Source organism: Lagenorhynchus albirostris, chromosome 16 (genome assembly GCF_949774975.1).
Source record: "Lagenorhynchus albirostris chromosome 16, mLagAlb1.1, whole genome shotgun sequence".
Classification (NCBI taxonomy): Eukaryota; Metazoa; Chordata; class Mammalia; order Artiodactyla; family Delphinidae; genus Lagenorhynchus; species Lagenorhynchus albirostris.
The window spans coordinates 55779258-55798555 of record NC_083110.1 but is presented as its reverse complement, the minus strand read 5'-3'; the positions used below and the strand labels follow the sequence as shown (position 1 = coordinate 55798555).

The window sequence follows — 19298 nt, the reverse complement described above, 5'->3', positions numbered from 1 at the left end:
GAGAGGCCATGACTGGCTCAAGGTCTCACAGTAAATACAGAACTGGGACCCCGACCCAGATCTTTTGTCCCCAGAAGTGAATCTAATTGTGCCTTCCTGCAGATAGGAAATGAGCGGAGGGCATGTACTCCACCTGCCATCTGAAGGAGCTCCCTGCCGACGGCCACTTGGGCTCTGGGTACTTACAGGGACGGGGCTTTCACTGTGCTTTGGGGGTCAGTCTGTTCCTTTTTGTGTAACTGAACCAGTTATTGGCAAGTTCTTCAGTACACAGAGTGGAAGTTACCCCCCTGAAACTTCTATCATCTTTGCATCTGTCATTCATTCAGTAACTACTGAGTGTCTGTGTCAGGTGCTGGTGTTGGGCACACGGTGATAAATAACCGCCCCCCCCAAAAAAAGATTTTAAAAAATCCAAAAAACAACATTCCAGCCCTCAAGGAGCGTGGAAGATACATATAAACAGGCAATTACAAGATAAAATGACAAGAAATGTGATAGGGTAAAACTAGACAGCCGTTTGGAGGACAGAAGAATACCCAGCCTGGCCGTGGGTGATGGGGTGGGCTTTTGGAGGAAAGTGACATCTGAGGTGACACCTGGAAGGCAAATGAGCTAACTGTGAAGGAGGGCGGGGAAATGTTCTAGGCAAAGACCTGGAGGTAAGAGAATGAGAAGCATTTGGGGTTCAGTGTGCAAGGGGTTCAGTGGGGCTGACAGCCTGGGCAATGCATGCAGCTGGAAAGCCAAGTGGGGGCTGGGGTGTTAAAAGCAATGCTAAGGAGTTTAGACTTTATCCTGAAGGCAGTGCAGAGGCATTACAGGGCTTTAAGCAGAGGTGTGGTGTGATGAGATTTACAACTGAAACATCACTTAGGCTCTGAGAAAGGATTATAGGAGCAAGACTGGACAGGCAGGCAGACCTGGGGAGGAGGCTGTTGCAGTCTGCATCCAGGCAAGGCTGCATGGTGGTCTGTGCAGGGACGGTGGTGAGGGAGACAGAGAAAAGTGCCTGACTGGAGCGAGGTTAGGGTTGCAGATCAGCAGGGTTCGGTTACAGAGGAAATCTTGTTCTCCTTCCACCTGACAGCCCTTCAAGTATCTATGGAGAATCATGTCTGAATGCACTTGAAACAAACTGTCAAGAAAACAGCAGGGTCTCCATTTCTAAGCCTTAAGTAAGCTCTCCTGGCCCTCTAACTTAGCGCTGAAGAAATGTTAACAGTGCCAAACGGTGGCCACTGGAGTTTGAATCGCCTGTGGAGTAAAAAGAGCGTGATGAAGTCATTGCAGAGGTCATTTCAGAGGGTTTGCTTGTAAAGTTTAAGAGAACAGCTGCCTCCCAGCATGGAGTAAGCATGAGAACAAAGGGATGCCTCCCCAAACCTTAGCCCTGTAGTGAGCTGTCCAGAGTTACTGCCTGGCGTGGTACCCGAACCACGGCAGACACTGTGGCAATAAGGCCCACTGTTCAAGAAAAGGACACGGGGTATTTTCAGAAAGAATGGAAGTCACTAAAGACCCCCTCAGCTCTAATGCTTTAATAACAAATAATGAGAAAAGAGAGCGGAGTGACCTTCCAGTCTCCAACTGTGTTCTAGCTGCTGGATGAGTTTGGAATTTGGACAGGGCATTAGATTCTGTAGGTCTCTGGGCCCAATCACTAGAGAAGACAGAGGCAGAACACCGTGATGGAGTCGAGAGTCTGGATGCCAGTGAATGGGTACCTGGGTCAGGAACCAAGCCTCACTTTCATGGGCTCACCACACCCATGAGAACTGTGGGCTTTGGGGGTATCTCCAAGCCCAGAGTCTTCCTGGAAAGCCAGGTAGGTTATTGTGGCACCAGGAGGACCCAGCTCCAAACCACCATCAAGGGGTCAATTCCTGCACAGTGCTATCCGAAGCAGAAAGTGAGAAAATAAGTCACAATTTGGCCAGAGAAAACTTTTCTTAATCTGACATACAAGACCAATGTGAATGAAACAGTCTTGTATTAACACAAAGCAGTATATAGTCATGTATTGGGTTGGCCAAAAAGTTCATTTGGTTTTTTCCATAAGATGACTCCAGTAGTGCTTAGTTGTCTTTAACTTCATTCGAAACAATTTTGTTAGACTGTATTGTGACAGCTGTCATATCAGTGTACATTTAAAAAAAAATTATCAAAATTGGTGAATTTTTGTGTAGCCATTTTCATATTGAAGAGGGAGAAAGAAAGCAACGTTTTTGGCATACTATGCTTTATTATTCCAAGAAAGTAAAAATGCAACTGAAATGCAAAAAAAGATTTGTGCAGTGTATTGAGAAGGTGCTGTGACTGATCAAACATGTCAAAAATGGTTTGTGAAGTTTCGTGCTGGAGATTTCCTGCTGGACGATGCTCCAGAGTTGGGCAGACCAGTTGAAGTTGATAGCAATTAAATCGAGACATAGTTGAGGATAATCAACGTTACATCACACGGGAAACAGACGACATACTCAAAATATCCAGATCAAGCGTTGAAAATCATTTGCACCAGCTTAGTTATGCTAATCGCTTTGGTGTTTGGGTTCCACATAAGTTAAGTGAAAAAAACCTTCTTGACCGTATTTTCACATGCAATTCTCTACTTAAACGGAAGGAAAACGTTCTGTTTTTAAAACAAATTGTGACGGGCAATGAAAAGTGGATACTGTACAATAATGTGGAACAGAAGAGATCGTGGGGCAAGCGAAATGAACCACCACCAACCACACCAAAGGCCGGTCTTCATCCAAAGAAGATGATGTTGTATATATGGTGGAGTTGGAAGGGAGTCTTTTTTTTTAAGAATCTATTTTATTTATTTATTTTTGGTTGTGTTGGGTCTTCGTTGCTGTGCGTGGGCTTTCTCTAGTTGCATCAAGTGGGGGCTACTCTTCATTGCAGCAAGCGGGCTTCTCAGCACGATGGCTTCTCTTCTTGCAGAGCACAGGCTCTAGGCGCGCGGGCTTCAGTAGTTGTGGCTCGTGGGCTCTAGAGCACAGGCTCAGTTGTTGTGGTGCACGGGCTTAGTTGCTCCGCAGCATGTGGGATCTTCCCCGACCAGGGATCGAACCCATGTCCCCTGCATTGGCAGGCGGATTCTTAACCACTACACCACCAGGGAAGTCCCAGGAGTCTTCTATTATGAGCTTTTTATGGAAAACCAAAAGATTAATTCCAACAAGTACTGCTCCCAATTAGACCAACTGAAAGCAGCACTTGACGAGAAGCACCTGGAATTAGTTAACAGAAAACACATAATCTTCCATCAGGGTAACGCAAGACCGCATGTTTCTTTGATGACCAGGCAAAAACTGTTACAGCTTGGCTGGGAAGTTCTGATTCATCCGCCATATTCACCAGACACTGCACCTCTGGATTTCCATTTACTTCTGTCTTTACAAAATTCTCTTAACGGAAAAAAATTCAATTCCCTGGAAGACTGTAAAAGGTACCTGGAACAGTTCTTTGCTCAAAAAGATTAAAAGTTTTGGGAAGATGGGATTATGAAGCTGCCTGAAAAATGGCGGAAGGTAGGGGAACAAAACGGTGAATATGTTGTTCAGTAAAGTTCTTGGTGAAAATGAAAAATGTGTCTTTATTTTTACTTTAAAAACCGAAGGAACCTTTTGGCCAACCCAATACTAGACTACATGGAACCAACAATGAGATTGAGAGACAGAAAAGATGAGATTAGTGTAGGTCAGAGTTAATGAGGAAGAGGTGGCTTTGATGAATAGTAAAATGAAAAAAAAAAAAACTTTTGTAAAAGCCAATCAAAGGTCACGCTAATTTTATAAAATTTAGAAAACATAGAGTAAAAGAAAATACCTCCAATCCTATTACCCAGAGAATATGACATTTTGATGTGCACATCATCTAGTACTTTTTCTATGCATTATTTTTTGTTAATTTTCAAAAATTGGACCACACCGTAAACAGCTTCTTCTACATAACAGTATATGATGCCCATCTTTCCACATTATTAAATTTTCTTCCATCACCTCAATGTAAATGGCCACACAACATTCCATTGTACAAATGTACAGTAGCTTATTCAGTCAGTCCCTTGGTGTGCCTTCATACTAAGCTATTCTCAAGAGCATTGCCATGGGAGGTAGAATATGAATGACAAAAAGGAGAGCAGGGTAGTTACAGAGAGAAGGTTCAGAGTGGGGAGACAGTTTGGTGCCACCTCCCAGCAGGAGCTGAAGAGATCCTGGCTGGAGACCAGGGTGCAAGTTAAGGGATGGAAGGGGTAAGGCTGGCCAGCGAGAATGTCAGAGGTAGGAGTGGTTCTTAGAAGTCATCCCTCCTTGAGCCCCACTTCCCTCTACAGCATCCCTGACAGACCCACTCCTGGGTCTGGGAGCACACTGCTGTCCAAAGCCATCTGTGTCATCGCTGCAAAGTTCGCTGGTTAGAAAGTTCATTCTTTAGTCTTCTGCTTCCATTCTAGAATCATGTCACTCCTCTGCTCCTGTGGCCAAATTCCTCACTTACGGCCACAGGGCTTTACATAATTTGGCCCCTGCCTGTCTTTCCAACCCAAACCTACAACATGAACATGAGGCATTCAAAACAAACACATATTTTCATGAAAATCTAAAATATTCCTTCTGTTGCCTTCGGTCACTGATATAGGAGGCTTGATAAACAATATTCTGTCTAAACTATCAGAAACCTCACACGATCGCTGTTCAGACTGGATGTGCAATACCTGTTACCTCCTGCTACCTTAGCTTGGTGAGCAGAGAGCAATGCTATGAGCGCCGCACACAATACTCCCTGCATTATCAGGGTTCCGTAAACGCAAGCTTTTTTCACCGCCACCACTCCCGCTGCCCACACTCACACACTGAAAAGAAAGAACAATTCTTTCTATTGAGGCACATAGGTCTCCCTGTAATTTCCACCTGTGATCTCCTTCTGCCTGCTGGAGCAGCAAAGAATCACACTAATCCTTCTCTCTGACAGCCCTTCAAAAATATTAAGACGGCTATCATGTCACTTGGGGAGGGTCATATTCTGGAGAGCCTGAAAGCGAGGCAGAGGAGTTTAGACCTGGCAGCTAATGAGGCGCTCTCGTGGTTCTTAAGCAGGGAGGGACATGACTAAAGCAATGTCTGAGGATGATTCAAGCAACAGCCTGGATATAGGACAACCTGGAGGGTAGGACACTGGAGACAGGGACTCTAGCTGAGGGGCTACTGTCCCCATTTAGAAAAAGAGGACCCTCGGGACTTCCCTGGAGGTCTAGTGGTTAAGAGTCTGTGCTTCCACTGCAGGGGGCACGGGTTCGATCCCTGGTCAGGGAACTAAGATCCCACATGTTGTGTGGCGTGGCCAAAAAATAGTAATAATAATAATTTTTTAAAAAGAAAAAGAGGACCCTGAGAAACATCATTACTGGAAGATGAAAGGGACTTGATGATGGTTTAGACATTCACGTGGGAACTTACCTATAGGTTGTTTGCACTCATCTGGCTGTGTTTCATCTCCTTCGTTAGACTGGGGCCCAGAATTGTGCCTTTTTGGTATCACCCCCTGCACCCCAGTACTCATAACAGGTGCTTGATAACTACCTGCTGACAATGGAATGGTTGTGGTCACACACTGAGGTCTGTCTGGGAGAATGATGGTACCAGGGTTAGGAATGAGCCACTTCACTTCACAAATGTGTATTGAGCAGCTGGGGGCACTGGGGTAGATGCTGGGCCAATGTGATGGTCAGCTTTTGGTGCCAACATGGTACAGCTACAGTCCCCAGGTTTTCAATCAAACACTAATCTAGACGTTGCTGTGAAGGTATTTTGTGGATACGACGATATGATTAAAGGCTATAATCAGTTTATTTGAAGTAAGAAAGATTATCCTAGATAATCTGGGGGGGGAGGCGCTGCTTTAAGTAGTTGAAAGGCCTTAAGAGCAGAACTGAAGTTTCCTTGAAGAAGAAATTCCACGTGTGGGCTGTAGCTTCAGCTTGTGCTCAAGAGTGTGTACACACACACACACACACACACACACACACATCTCCTACTGGTTCTGTTTCTCTGGTAGAGCCCTGACTGATGCAGTGTGTAAGTGTGCACACACACAAGAAGAAACCATCACTTACTGCTGGCCAGACCCCTCACTTCCTCTGGCTCACTCAGTCCTCACACAATCCTCCTAACAATACTAAGAGGCGGGCACTATTGTTCCCATTTTTCAGATGGGAATACTGAGCCTTGAAGGAGTTTGGTAATTTGCCCGTCCCATGTTCTTCCCACATCCTGTTTCCTCTATTTACAACATTTTTGCCTGGACCTTTGGATGGTGGGGTGCTTCTGAGCGTTTGAGTCTGTGCTCAGATGTCACCTCCTCAAACAGTCTTCCCTGGCCACCCAATCTAAAGCAATGTCCTCAGTCACTCTCATGTCACCCTGTTTTATTTTTCATACACGTTATCAAATAGTAATAACGTGTATGAAAAATAAAATAAAACAGGGTATTTGACTATATGATGGTCATTCTAACCGTTCCTTGTTTCAGCACCAGCCTCCTTCCCAAGCAGGATGTCAATTTCATGAGAGCAGGTGCTTTCTTTACTCTGGTCTTATTCTTCGTGACTTCACTGGGGCCTGGAACAGTGCTGCACACTTAGTAGGCTAGCACTGAAAACCTGTTAAATAAATGATGTAATTCCTTAACTGGACTCAACTCCTGCTGCCAAAGAACTCAAAGTCCACTGGATAATAGAGAGAAATAAATAGCAACATGGAAACTGTGCAGTGGGAAACTGAGATCTGATACAAGTCGTGATGCTCACAGAAGTCGGAATGCTCACTTTGAATCAGGCGTGATGCCCTTGGGGCTGTGTAATATTGTGGTTAAGAGCACACTCTCTGGTGTTGCTCTTACTGGGTTCAACTCCCAGCACACCTTTTACTCATGAGTGTGTAACTCTGGACAGGTCCTGGCCCCTCTTGCCTCCATTTCCTCATCTGTGAACTGGAAGTAACAACAGTAGCTATCTTATAATAGCTGTATTATCTTATAATACTGTTTTTGAAGATTAACGGGGCTAAAATGTAGGTAGTGAGTGTCTAAAACCAGGCCTGACACACAGCAGGCACTGTGTAAGCATGTGCTATTATTACTAGTGTCCCATAAAACTAGATGTTAGACTCACTATTCACTCCATGGTATGTTAACGATTGTCTACCAATTAGGTTATAAACTTCTTTTTTTAAAAATTTATTTATTTTTGGCTACGTTGGGTCTTTGTTGCTGCACGCGGGCTTTCTCTAGTTGCTGCGAGCGGGGGCTACTCTTCGTTGCGGTATGCGGGCTTCTCATTGCGGTGGCTTCTCTTGTAGCAGAGCACGGGCTCTAGGCACGCGGGTTTCAGTAGTTGTGGCACGCGGGCTCTAGAGCGCAGGCTCAGTAGCCATAGCACACGGGCTTAGGTGCTCCATGGCATGTGGGATCTTCCTGGACCAGGGATTGAACCTGTGTCCCCTGCACTGGCAGGCAGATTCTTAACCACTGTGCCACCAAGGAAGCCCCAGGTTATAAACTTCTTGAGGACAGAAGCCAAAGTCTTTTTGAGCTTGTTCCCTAATATTAAGGAATCTGGGTTTTATTTTGTCATCTGGCCTAATGGTAAGTCACCAAGAGATTTAATGCAGGGAGGACCATGGTCAGCTTTGGGTTTTTAAAAGGTTATTCTGGCAGCCAGAGAATAGCTTTATGAAGGGGGAGTGTAGTGGGTTGAACGGTGTCCTCCCTAAAAGTTGTGTCTACCTAAAACCTCGGAATGTGACCTTATTTGGAAATAGGGTCTTTGCAGATGTAATTAGTTAGGATTCAGATGAGATCACACTGGATTAGGGAGGGCCCTAAATTAAATTGCTCGTGTCCTTTTAAGAAAAGGAAACAGAGACACAGGGAGGAGAAGGCATGTGAAGACGGAGGCAGAGAGTGGAGTTGTGCAGCTACAAGCCAAGGAAGCCATGGACGGCCGCAACCCGGAAGTGGCTGGTAGATTCTTCCCCAGAGCTTTCAGAGGGAGCGTGGCCTTGTAGACACCTTAGCTTTCAGACTTCTAGCCTCCAGAACTGTGAAAGAGTACATTTCTGAAGCCACCCTGTTTGTGGTACTTTGTTACAGCAGCCTCGGGGAGTTAATACAGAGATTGTAGGAAAGGAGGCAAGGAGACCAGTGAGGAGGCTGATGATGGGGCCCAAGTGGAAATTATGGGAGCCTAAGCCTAAGCAAAGGCACTGACGGTGAGGAGAGGAAGAGACAAACTGGAGGGACATACAGGGGGCTGAATGGACTGAACCTGGAGATCAGTGGTGCTTAGGGTCACAGACAGGAGTCGTCTTGAACAGCTTGCACGTTTCTGGAAAGGAAGGCAAATTTTCTGGGGAGGAATAATATAGTTATGAACATGTATTTGAGGTCTGAGTAGATTTTGGGGATCTGCAATATGGATTAATGAGTTAACTGTACAGAGGTTACAGCTAAAGCCATAGACTGGGTGGAGAAAGTGAGAGTTAGAGTAAGTACTCTTTCTTGTTTTTTCTTTTCTAATCCCAAACTCCTAGTCCTTCCCTCCCCCAATGCTCCCCCTTGGCAACCACAAGTCTATTCTCTATGTCTGTAAGTCTGTTTTTGTTTCATAGATGTATTCATTTGTGTCTGTTTTTGTTTTTTTATTTATTTTTTTGGCTGCGTCGGGTCTTAGTCGCAGCATGCAGGGTCTTTGTTGTGGCGCGGGCTTCTCTCTAGTTGTGGCGCGCAGGCTCCAGGGCGCGTGGGCTCTGTAGTTTGCAGCATGCGGGCTGTCTCACTGAGGGGTGGGAGCTCAGTAGTTGTGGCACACAGGCTTAGTTGCCCCAAGGCATGTGGGATCTTAATTCCCCGACCAGGGATCGAACCCACATCCCCTGCATTGGAAGGCGGATTCTTTACCACTGGACCAGCAGGGAAGTCCCTGTGTCATATTTTAGATTCCACATATAAGTGATATCATATGGTATTTGTCTTTTTCTGACTTTACTTAGTTCTTTCTTTTTTAAAACCTTTCAAACTAGCATATGTAAAATGCTTAAATAATACACATAAAGTGCATATCTTGATGAATTTTTACATAGGTATGCACCTGTGTAACTACTACACTGAGAATGTTTCCAAAAATCCAGAAGGTTCCATCGTGTCCTCTCACAGTACCATCTCCCAAAGGTAACCACTATTCTTACTTCTGTTACTATAGATTAGTTTTGCCTGTGCCTGAACTTCAGGAAAACAGATTCATGGTATATATACTCTTTTGTGTCTGGTTTCTTTGGCTTAACATGATGTCTTGAAGATTCATCCGTGTTGTTGCAGTCAGCTGTTGGTTCTTCCATTGCTGTGGAGTTTGGATACACCACAATGGATTTATCCATTCTCTTGTTGACGGATGTTTAGCTTGCTTCTAATTTTTTTCCATTGCTCATTTTTACGACTATAAACATTCTGGTACCTGTCCTTTAGTGGACATAAGCACTCTTTTCTGTAAAACATAAAAGTGGACTTGCTGGGTCCTAGGAATGTATATGTTTAGTTTTCGTTCCAAAGTTGTATCAATTTATGCTCCTACCAGCAATGCATGAGAGTTCCAGTTTAGTGCAAATATTTTTCTACTTTTAATTTGTATATAATTTCACAATTTTAGAAATGTTGGCAAAAAAAAGTATAAAGAACTCCCATATATTCTTTACCCAGATGCTCTAGTTGCTAACATTCTGTCCCATGGGGTTTATCATTTTATCTATTCATCTATCTATATATCATCTATTTAGCTATATCTATGTATCTATTTAATCTACTCACACACATACATTTTTTCCTGAACCGTTTATGTCCCCTTTATTCATAAATACTTCAGTGTATATTTCATAAGAACAAGAAATTTCTCTTATATTAACCACAGCACATTTATCAAAATCAGGTAATGTAACATTGACACAAAATTATTATCCTGATCCACAGTTCATGTTCAATTTCACCAACTGCTCTGACAATGTCCTATTTTAGAGCTATTTCCTTTTCTGATCCAGCATCCAATCCAGGATCACACATTGCATTTACTGTCCATATCTTTTTAGTCTTCATTAATCCAGATTAGGTCCTTAGCCTTCCTTTATCTTTTATGAACTTGATTTTGTGTGTGTGGATATTACAGGCTAGTTATTTTGTAGAACACCCTTCAGTTTGGTTTTCTTGATGGTTCCTCACAATTAGATTCAGGTTGTGCTGTTTTGGCAGGTGTACCATGGAAATGACTCCGAGTCCTCAGAGCAATATAGCAGGAGGCATATGAGGTCAGTTTGTGTCTTTATTGGTATTGTTAACTTTAATTAAATGTTTATGGTTGTGTTCACCAGGCTAAACCATTGTAGAATTACTAATTTTCCCTTTGTAGTTAATAAGTAATTTGCAGGGAGGTGCTTTTAGTTTATGTAGGTATCCTATTCTTCACCAAACTTCCAAGTTTTATGATCCATTGATAATTCTTGTTTGAATCAATTCTTACTACTAATGGTTGCACAATGATAATATTCTAACTTCATCATTGTCTCTATATTTATTAGTTGCTATTCTGCTATAAGGGAGCGCTATCCCTTCTTCCCTATTTAGTTATTTACATTAGTATGAGCTCATAGGTTTTTATTTTATTCTATGAATATTGTACTGTAATAGTACCATTCTTATTTTTAAAAAATGCTTTTTCTTTTGGCCACACCATGCAGCTTGAGGGATCTTAGTTCCCAACCAGGGATCGAACCCGTGCTCCCTGCTGTGGAAGCATGAAGTCCTAGCCACTGGCCCACCAGGGAATTTCCAGTGCCATTCTTATTTATGTCAATGTTCAGATGGTCCAAGATTTGATCAATGAGGGCCCCTTCTGACCCCTCTGTTCTTTTTGACATATCGCCATTACATTTTTAGCACTTCCTTGTCTTCTGGTATTCTAGGCTCATGATATTCTAGGCTCATCTGCACCTTCCCTCTCTCAGCCCTAAAACCAGCCATTTATCCAAGGAGCCCTGGTTCCTTTTAGTGGAGAATGGTATTTAGAAACCAAGATCTGGGTGCCAGGTGTGCTCAATGCTACTGGGTATTCTTCTAAGCCCTTTAGTACACAGAACTAAGAAATATAAATAATAAGTTTATATCTTAATTTATTTCTCTATCTGTACACACACACACATGTGCACAGTCATGAACTCATACATACCTCCATTCCAATTCAGCACCACAAGACTCATTTTAATCTTCCCTTTCTCCATGTTTGTAACTCTCTTCTCTAACAGCAAGAAGTGGCTCTCGTTAGCCCCAGTATATTATTCATTTGCTCAGTTCTACAACACACAAAAAGTATTTCAGAACTGCTAACCCATACCACTACAGGAAAAATTCCTTCTAACTAGAATTCAATATTTGTTCATTTCTGTTTATTTACTCTCCTTTCAGTGTGGCAATATGATTTATTTGAAATAGAGTTAGGTTCATCTGTTCCTATTTGTATCCAGTTTTTAGGTTGTTTCTCCTCTCCTCATCCTTGTTGATTTTTTTAAAAAAGCAGAAGTATTCCTCACTAGGATTCCTCACTAGGAATACTAGTAGAAGTATTCCTCGCCTAGGGCCTGTAGGGTTTATGGATGGCATCATGAGGTCTGTAAAGCCACTGGAGTTTTATGCAAATTATGTGTGCACTTTTTTCTGGGGACAGAATCCATAGCTTTAAAAATATTCTGGGGACTTCCCTGGTGGTCCAGTGGTTAGGACTCCGAGCTTCCACTGCAGGCGGCACAGGTTTGACCCCTGGTCGGGGAACTAAGATCCTGCATGCCGCATGGCATGGCCAAAAAAGAAAATTCTCAAAATGGTCTTTAACCCCAAATATTTAGGGGAGCAAGAGAGAAGAACAGGAACCCAGGGGCCCTCTTAGAGGCCTCCTACCAGTGGGGTAGGAAGTTCCACTAGATCGTGAGATTTTCCAGGGGAGATAGGATCTTATTTATCTTATATCCCCGGTTGCCAAGCACACACACAAATGCTGAGTGAACAGACCCAAAGGAGAGAAGGGAAACTTGGGAGCAAATGTGCACATTGAAGCAAGCTCAGGACTGTTCTTTCTTCCTAAGGGCCTGCCCACCAGTGACAACATAGCATCCTTTCAGATGTCTTAGATTCTGGGACTCTCAGGGCGGCCTAGAAACAAAGTAGAACTGGAGATGTGTGTGCAGGGGATACACAGCCTGCGCATTTGTCTACAGGTACACCAGAAACATAAACTAGGGGAACAATTTTAGTTTGCTGCAGAGACACTGACCCAAGACTCCGATGTACTCCTTGCATGGGTTTCTTTTGGCTGCAAGGTCTCTGCCAAATTGGAGAACCAGAGCTATTACACCTGCGTAGGGAAGCTGTGCGTCACGCAGGGTTTGTCCCGGCCAGGCTCCCCACCCGCGTGCGGCAGGAGGTATAGGAACCTACTTTGGCATCTGACACAGGATGTTTCACTGAAGGACAGCACCGCTCCTCAGGGAGCTTCTGCTGCTAAAGAGGAGCCTAAGGAGGTAGATAATGAAGTGTGGGTCTCCTCTGCACGGCACATCCCACTAAGCGCTGGCCAGGAATCCAAAAGAAATGGAAAACCTGGTCCCTGCCACGTGGTTCAAAGAATGTTTAGAAAGTTACGTTTAGGCAAAGGCAAAGTCACAGAACACAAACTGAGCCCCCCGTACGAGCTGAGTGATCTGTGGGGTGGGGAAGTTAGAGGAAGTTTCTTTAAAGGAAGGAGTTGATATGGACGTTGAAGAAGGGTTGAGTCTGAAGAAAAAAGAGAGAAGAGACAAGGGTGTTCCACCCAGCAGAGATGGCTCCAGGAATAAGCAGAGGTATAGAGAAGAGGTGCTGATCCTGGGCGCAGAGAAGGGAGGTTTCTTCAAATACCACATTGGAAGGTGCTGAGGTCATATCCCATAAAAGACACTTGTGCTTCAAGAGGGACAATGCGATGGAAATGATATTTGAGGAAGAGACTGTGTGTAGGTCTGAATTAGGGACCCACCAAATGCAAGGAGGATGGCAGGGGGATTTCTAAATTCACCTGGATGGGAGATATTTGCCTGGGCTGAGACAGATGGCAGTGTGCCCATCTGTTCACCCTACCTCCTAGCAGATCCATAAAATATGAAGATAATGATTTATATTTTATATGGCTCTGTGGTCTCATCTCATCTCATGTGCAAGATCACATTTGCACATACAGAATTCTTCCAAACAACAATGAGAATTATTTATAATGATTTATCGAGTGTCTACTATGTGCTGCTCATTGCATTAACAGCTCAGGTGAACCTCACAACCACTGTCTGAGGGAAATACATGAGAAGCCGTGTACTTTCTAACTTGGTATCATGTGTTGTGGATTTGCCCAAACGTGAGTCTCGTAAGAACCCTGTGTGTTGGGTGTGGCAGGAATTATGATCCCCGTTTTGCAGATAAGAAAACGGATGCTGAGAAAAGTTAAGGCACTTGCTCATAGCCACACAGCCAAGGAGTGTCAGCCAGCTCTTTGGATCCTGACACCTTACTTTTACTCTGATTTCACAGACACAGTGTTAAATTTAAAAGAGACCTCCAGTGTAAAACACCACTTTGGCCTGGATCTGCTGCCCACTCCAGCTAAACACACCAATTCCTGACATTGATTTATTAGTAATTCAGCTTGCTCAGGGTCACTCAGTTGAGTCTGGACTGCCTGGACAAGGTGCCCAAGGAGCAGAAGTAGAGGGGACCAGCCCTCCCGTCACCTCCCCATCTCTTAGAAGACATTAAACACTCTCTGCTTCCCCCACCCCCCGACTCAGAGAGGGCCTGGGTTGCCAGAAGGTGGACAACACATTCGATCTGCATTACATCAGCTTGCACAGCAAGATAAAGGCGGACAGAGTGAGCGCAGGGTCTCAAGGTCACCATTATTTCTTCATGCCAGGGTCGAGTCTTAGGAAAGCAAATAAAATGCTGTTGCTTGCTTGGAATTAGAGAAGGCAAGGAGGAGATCCCTGGGAGGCACTTTCCTAGGCCTCGGCCACCAGATACTCCTGCCAGCCCCTCAAAATCCACTCCCACTCCCCAGTCACAGGCCCAGCCCACACAAGCAACAAGTTCTGCCACTTAAGGTGTTCTCCCCTTGTCCCCTCAAATTCTCTCTCTGCCAGGATCATGAGCTGCTTGTTTCTAACCTATACAATTACATGGGTAATCGTGAACCAAGATGATTCTTGCTGGTCTCACCTTTGCAACACGTGAACTTAAGGTACATTTTGCATCTGGCTAAATCCTCAGATCTCTGCTTTATCTTCTACCTGGCTCACCTGATTCTCAGACCACTTTCCACAAATCACAGCAACAACTACAACCAAGCACCAGCAGTGGAGGTGGGGGGAGCACAGGGCCCACACACGGCTCCAGAGAGGGGTGGGGGAGACCCCATGTGCAGGAGCTGAAAGACAGTCAACGCCTAGGATGCGAAGCAAACAGGCCACTTTTTAGCTTCAGGCCAAGGTCAGGTGCTATATCTGTTCTTATCAAGTTAATGGCTTGACATGTTTGCCATCTGAGAACAAGACATTAAAAGAGGCTCCGAAGCAAGGAGTTAGATTCAGGGTTTAGCTCGCTTGCCTGTCTCACAGGTGTTCCAAGATGATGGCTGTGTCCCTCCTGGGAGCAATGCACAATTCTTCTTTTTTTCTTTTTTTGCTGCACTGTACGGGCATGCGGGATCTTAGTTCCCTGACCAGGGATCGAACCCGTGCCTCCTGCAGTAGAAGCACAGAGTCTTAACCACTGGACCACCAGGGAAGTCCCCAAGGCACGATTCTTCATATGAAATTCTTCACGCAGCATTTTCTTACTTTAGAGCTTTCGTTCCACAAAATGTATTGAGCATTTACTATGTGCCGGCATTGACAATGAGCAATTTATAATTTTGCACTTATTATGTAGGACCTGTTCATTCTCACCACAGCCCTGTGGGTTAGCTATAAAAATGCCCCATTTCACAGATGAGGAAACTGAGGCTCAGAAAGGTAAGAAGCATGCCTGAATTCACACAGCAAGTACATGACAGAATCAGGATTCCAATGGCTGTGTGGCTCACCACGGCCCCTTGGGGCACCTGAGAAGTGAGAGGCAGTCCTACCTACAGAAGCCACATCCCAGGGGAGAGATGGGCTTGTAAACAGATCGTGAAACGTAAGGTTTTCCTGACTCTAACAGAAGCAGGAAGAAAGTGTTCTCTTTTTCTCTCTGCCTCTTCCTGCAGTGGTGCTCAAGGGTGGGACCCAGATCTTTGGAAATGTCAAGTTGAACACTGTCTTTCTGTGGCTTCCCACTTCTTTGCTAGTTGTCAGAGGGTCCAGAGGCCTGTGAGGAATGGCCACCCTGGAGGGTCCTTCTGTTCGCATTTGACAGCCAGGACTGTCACCCACTGTCTTGTTCACTCTCTCACTTCTTCCTGGTCTCTGCTCTGGTCTCACCTCCTCAGGGACATCTTCCTCGAATTCCTTACCTAAATAGCCTACCCCACTCCTTTGTGCCTTGCACCTGCTTTATTTCTCTTACCGCATGCATCACCATCTGAAGTTTCATTATACACTTATCTGCATATTGTCCGTCCCCCCAAATGAAGACAGGCCTTTTCCTGTCTCAGTTGCTGCTCTACCCCCAGTACCTAGAACAGGATCTGGAACACAATCAATTATAAATAATTTATTGAGCAAGTAAATCAATTTAAACCTTACAACAATCCTGCAAGGAAGGTATCATTAACATCACGAACCTCATCATCATTTTAAAAATAAGGGAACAGGCATAGAGAAGTCATACGGCAAGTCAGGTCACGCAGGGCACCCTGTCAGTCTGGATGTGTGCCCGGGCCCCTCTCATTCCCACACCGCCCTCTTAGCCCAACATTGTCTTCCTCTCCTCCTTTGACTCAGTCCACAGTTCTGTAGTCCAGGGACCGTTGGCTGATTGTGGAAAGGAAAGAAACCCAGCAACACCTGGGAGAGCCATTTACAGTCCCTGGGCAGGGCAGAGTGGCATCCTCCGAGAAGCACAGCACAGCATCGATGTCACCATCTCCCTTCCGGTTGCCACCGAGCATCCAGCCGCCGTGCAGTGGGCTGGATTCCGTGGACTTTACCGCCAGGGCTCTTAAAATTTTTATCATTAACTTCATTAGAGTAGGAATCTCAGTCTATAATGGAACTGTATCATTGCTCTGGCTAAGTAAGAAGTTTTAGAAACTTACTGTTAATAATCCCTCAGTCCTTTAGTTTACTAAATATGCAGTTACCTACAACATGGTACATTAGGAGAACCATTACACTGGGAATCGGGAGATCTGAGCTCTTTCCCTGTGTCTGCCAATAAAGAGCGGTGTATGGGAGGTACTGATGGGAGGTACTGATGGGAGGTACTGATCCATCTCCGCCCGGTAGGCAAAGTCAGGGAGACAATACACCTGCATTAACTCCGGTCCTATTTAACAAGTCCTAACAACCAAGGCAAAGGCCACCTTGAGAGCGTCTGCTGGTTTCTAAGATGCTAATGTACCATTCCCTTTGCCTCCACCACTTCCTCGTGATTCATTCCCATCTAAACCAGAGCTAAACTATGCCCCAAAGTGGTTGACTGTTTCTGCAACGGACGAGGAATACTGGTACACCTCCCAGTTCCACTGTCCACCTTGAGGGGTCAAAGCCACATCCTCTCTGAGGCCATCGGGTCTTGTTTTCTCCAAGTGAGCTCTTGAAACAACTGCAGCTGGGCTTGTTAAACATGCACGTTCCCAGGGCCCCAGTTAAAGTCTTTGGGGCTGGGGCTCAGGAATCTGCATGTTTAACAGCATCCACTGCCCCTCTCCCCATGCCCCAAGTGATTCTGATGTCCTCACAAAGTCTGAGAACTCATCCAGTCCAACATCCCATTTTATAGATGGGAAAACTGAGGCTTATGGTTACAAAGCCACGAGTGGCTCAGTCAGGGCCATAGGACCAGAACGCAAATTTATTTCTCAATCTCTCTCTGCTTCTTTCTCCTTCTTTTTTCCCTCCCTCACTCCCTCCCTTCCTTCTTTTCTCTCTTTATTTCAAGAACATAGACTTTTTCTCTCTCACCATATACAGGTCAGCAGAGAGGTTCCAGTTCACTGGGCAGCTCTGCTCCACATGGCTATAGAACTCAGAGTTCTTGTGTGCTTAAATAATGTTCTAGGGGTTTTTTCTTTTAAAGTCCTAATTCTTTTAAAAATCAGTAATAACGAAAGATGGTCTGACACATAGCAATGAGTAGCCATAATTTTTCATCTGCCAAGGAGGCTAAGACTTAGAGTGGGAGTGAATGAAAAGCAGTCTTATCCATTTGTTCACACATGCACGCCTTCCTTTATTCATCAAACAGTCACTGACCATCCAAGAGGTGACTGGTGCTGGGACTACAACAGCACCTAAGACAGGGCCCCTGCCTTTGTTCTAAGTCAGTTCACGTCACAGTGTCACTCAGACTAGAAAAGGAAACCGGATGACTTATGAGCAAGCGTTGGGGCAAAAGGGGCCAGTGGTAGCCCCAAAGGAAAAGGAACACGGTCCCAGCCCAGCTTTGTTCTCTCCTGTGACCATCCCCTTTAGCTTCCCTCTTCTTGGAGGGGCAGAATCTGTGGCGCAAGAGTCACATACACTTTCAGCTGGAACCGCCATCTTCCAGTAATTCGCCAAAATGACCAACACAAAGGGAAAGAGGAGGGGCACCCGCTACATGTTCTCTAGGCCTTTTAGAAAACATGGAGTTGTTCCTTTGGTCACAAACATGCGAATCTACAAGAAAGGTGATATTGTAGATATCAAGGGAATGGGCACTGTTCAAAAAGGAATGCCCCACAAACGTTACCATGGCAAAACTGCGAAAGTCTACAATGTTACCCAGCATGCTGTTGGCATCATTGTAAACAAACAAGTTAAGGGCAAGATTCTTGCCAAGAGAATTAATGTGCGTATCGAGCATATTAAGCACCCTAAGAGCCGAGATAGCTTCCTGAAACGGGTGAAGGAAAATGATCAGAAAAAGAAGGAAGCCAAAGAGAAAGGTACTTGGGTACCTTTCTCTGGGTACCACCCAGAGAAGCGCACTTCGTGAGAACCAATGGAAAGGAGCCTGAACTGTTGGAGCCCATTCCCTATGAATTCGTGGCATGATGGGTGGAAAGAAAAGAAAAGAACTAGACTGTATAAATGTTTCTCTTAATTGAGGAGAAGTGTGTGTCCCTTCCCCCAAACAAATATTTAAAGCACATTTTGTGTCCGAATTCAGAGGGTGACGTCTTTACTTTTCAAATTTAGTGGGTTTTCTTCCTGAAAGATGTGAGGTAGTTTGTTGTGTAATTACTCCACTGGTTAATAAACTGTCGGATAGTATTTATAAAATATTTGTAATAGTTTGAAAATAGTCTCTAAACTCCTATGAAAAAAGGACTTAAATAAGTGAAAGGTTATCTGTTGCGTTATAGTTACGCTCAGGAAAAGTTGATTACTCATAATTGCATCATAAATTAAGTAGCTGGGTTTGAGGATCAGGAACTTAACTTTGAAGCCTACTACTTAAAAATACATTGTTAAACTAGTTACATGCTAGTTCTGCGTTGTTTAGACCTTTCATGCAGCAGGGCTCAGAAAAGTGTTAAAAACTAGAATACTTTTTTTTGTTTGTTTTGCGGTACGTGGGCCTCTCACTGCTGTGGCCTCTCCCGTTGTGGAGCACAGGCTCCGGACGCACAGGCTCAGCGGCCATGGCTCACGGCCCCAGCCGCTCCGCGGCATGTGGGATCTTCCCAGACTGGGGCACGAACCCGCGTCCCCGGCATCGGCAGGTGGACCCTCAACCACTGCGCCACCAGGGAAGCCCTAGAATACCTTTTTTATTTAAACTGATGATAAGTATTTCTATAGCATCCAATACGTTATGTGACATTCTAAGCACTTTACATAATGTACTCATAAAAAACTTGGAATAAGTTTTATTTTGCCTATTTTACAGGAAAGGAAGCTTAGGCACAAGTAACTTGCCCGAGGGTAAGGTGCTTAGTGTTGGGCAAAGATTCAAACCTTGGCAACCCATAATCAGATCTTAGTCATCAGTGCTTTATTGCTTCATATTAATAGGAATACTTTAAATCTACCTTGTCTAGT

The 19298-nt window shown here is 44.6% G+C and overlaps 1 protein-coding gene across 1 annotated transcript; it reads left to right on the top strand.

Annotated features, from left to right (window-relative positions):
• Positions 1–17809: 17809 nt before the first annotated feature.
• Positions 17810–18249, top strand: LOC132507162 (large ribosomal subunit protein eL21-like). Its single transcript, XM_060126251.1, has one exon. It carries the CDS (start codon positions 17833–17835, stop codon positions 18247–18249), a length of 417 nt encoding a protein of 138 aa, XP_059982234.1. The 5' UTR covers positions 17810–17832.
• Positions 18250–19298: the final 1049 nt, after the last annotated feature.

Bases quoted from the DNA above. Each gene is read 5' to 3' on its own strand.
- LOC132507162 (XM_060126251.1), top strand. From the start codon at position 17,833: ATGACCAACACAAAGGGAAAGAGGAGGGGCACCCGCTACATGTTCTCT.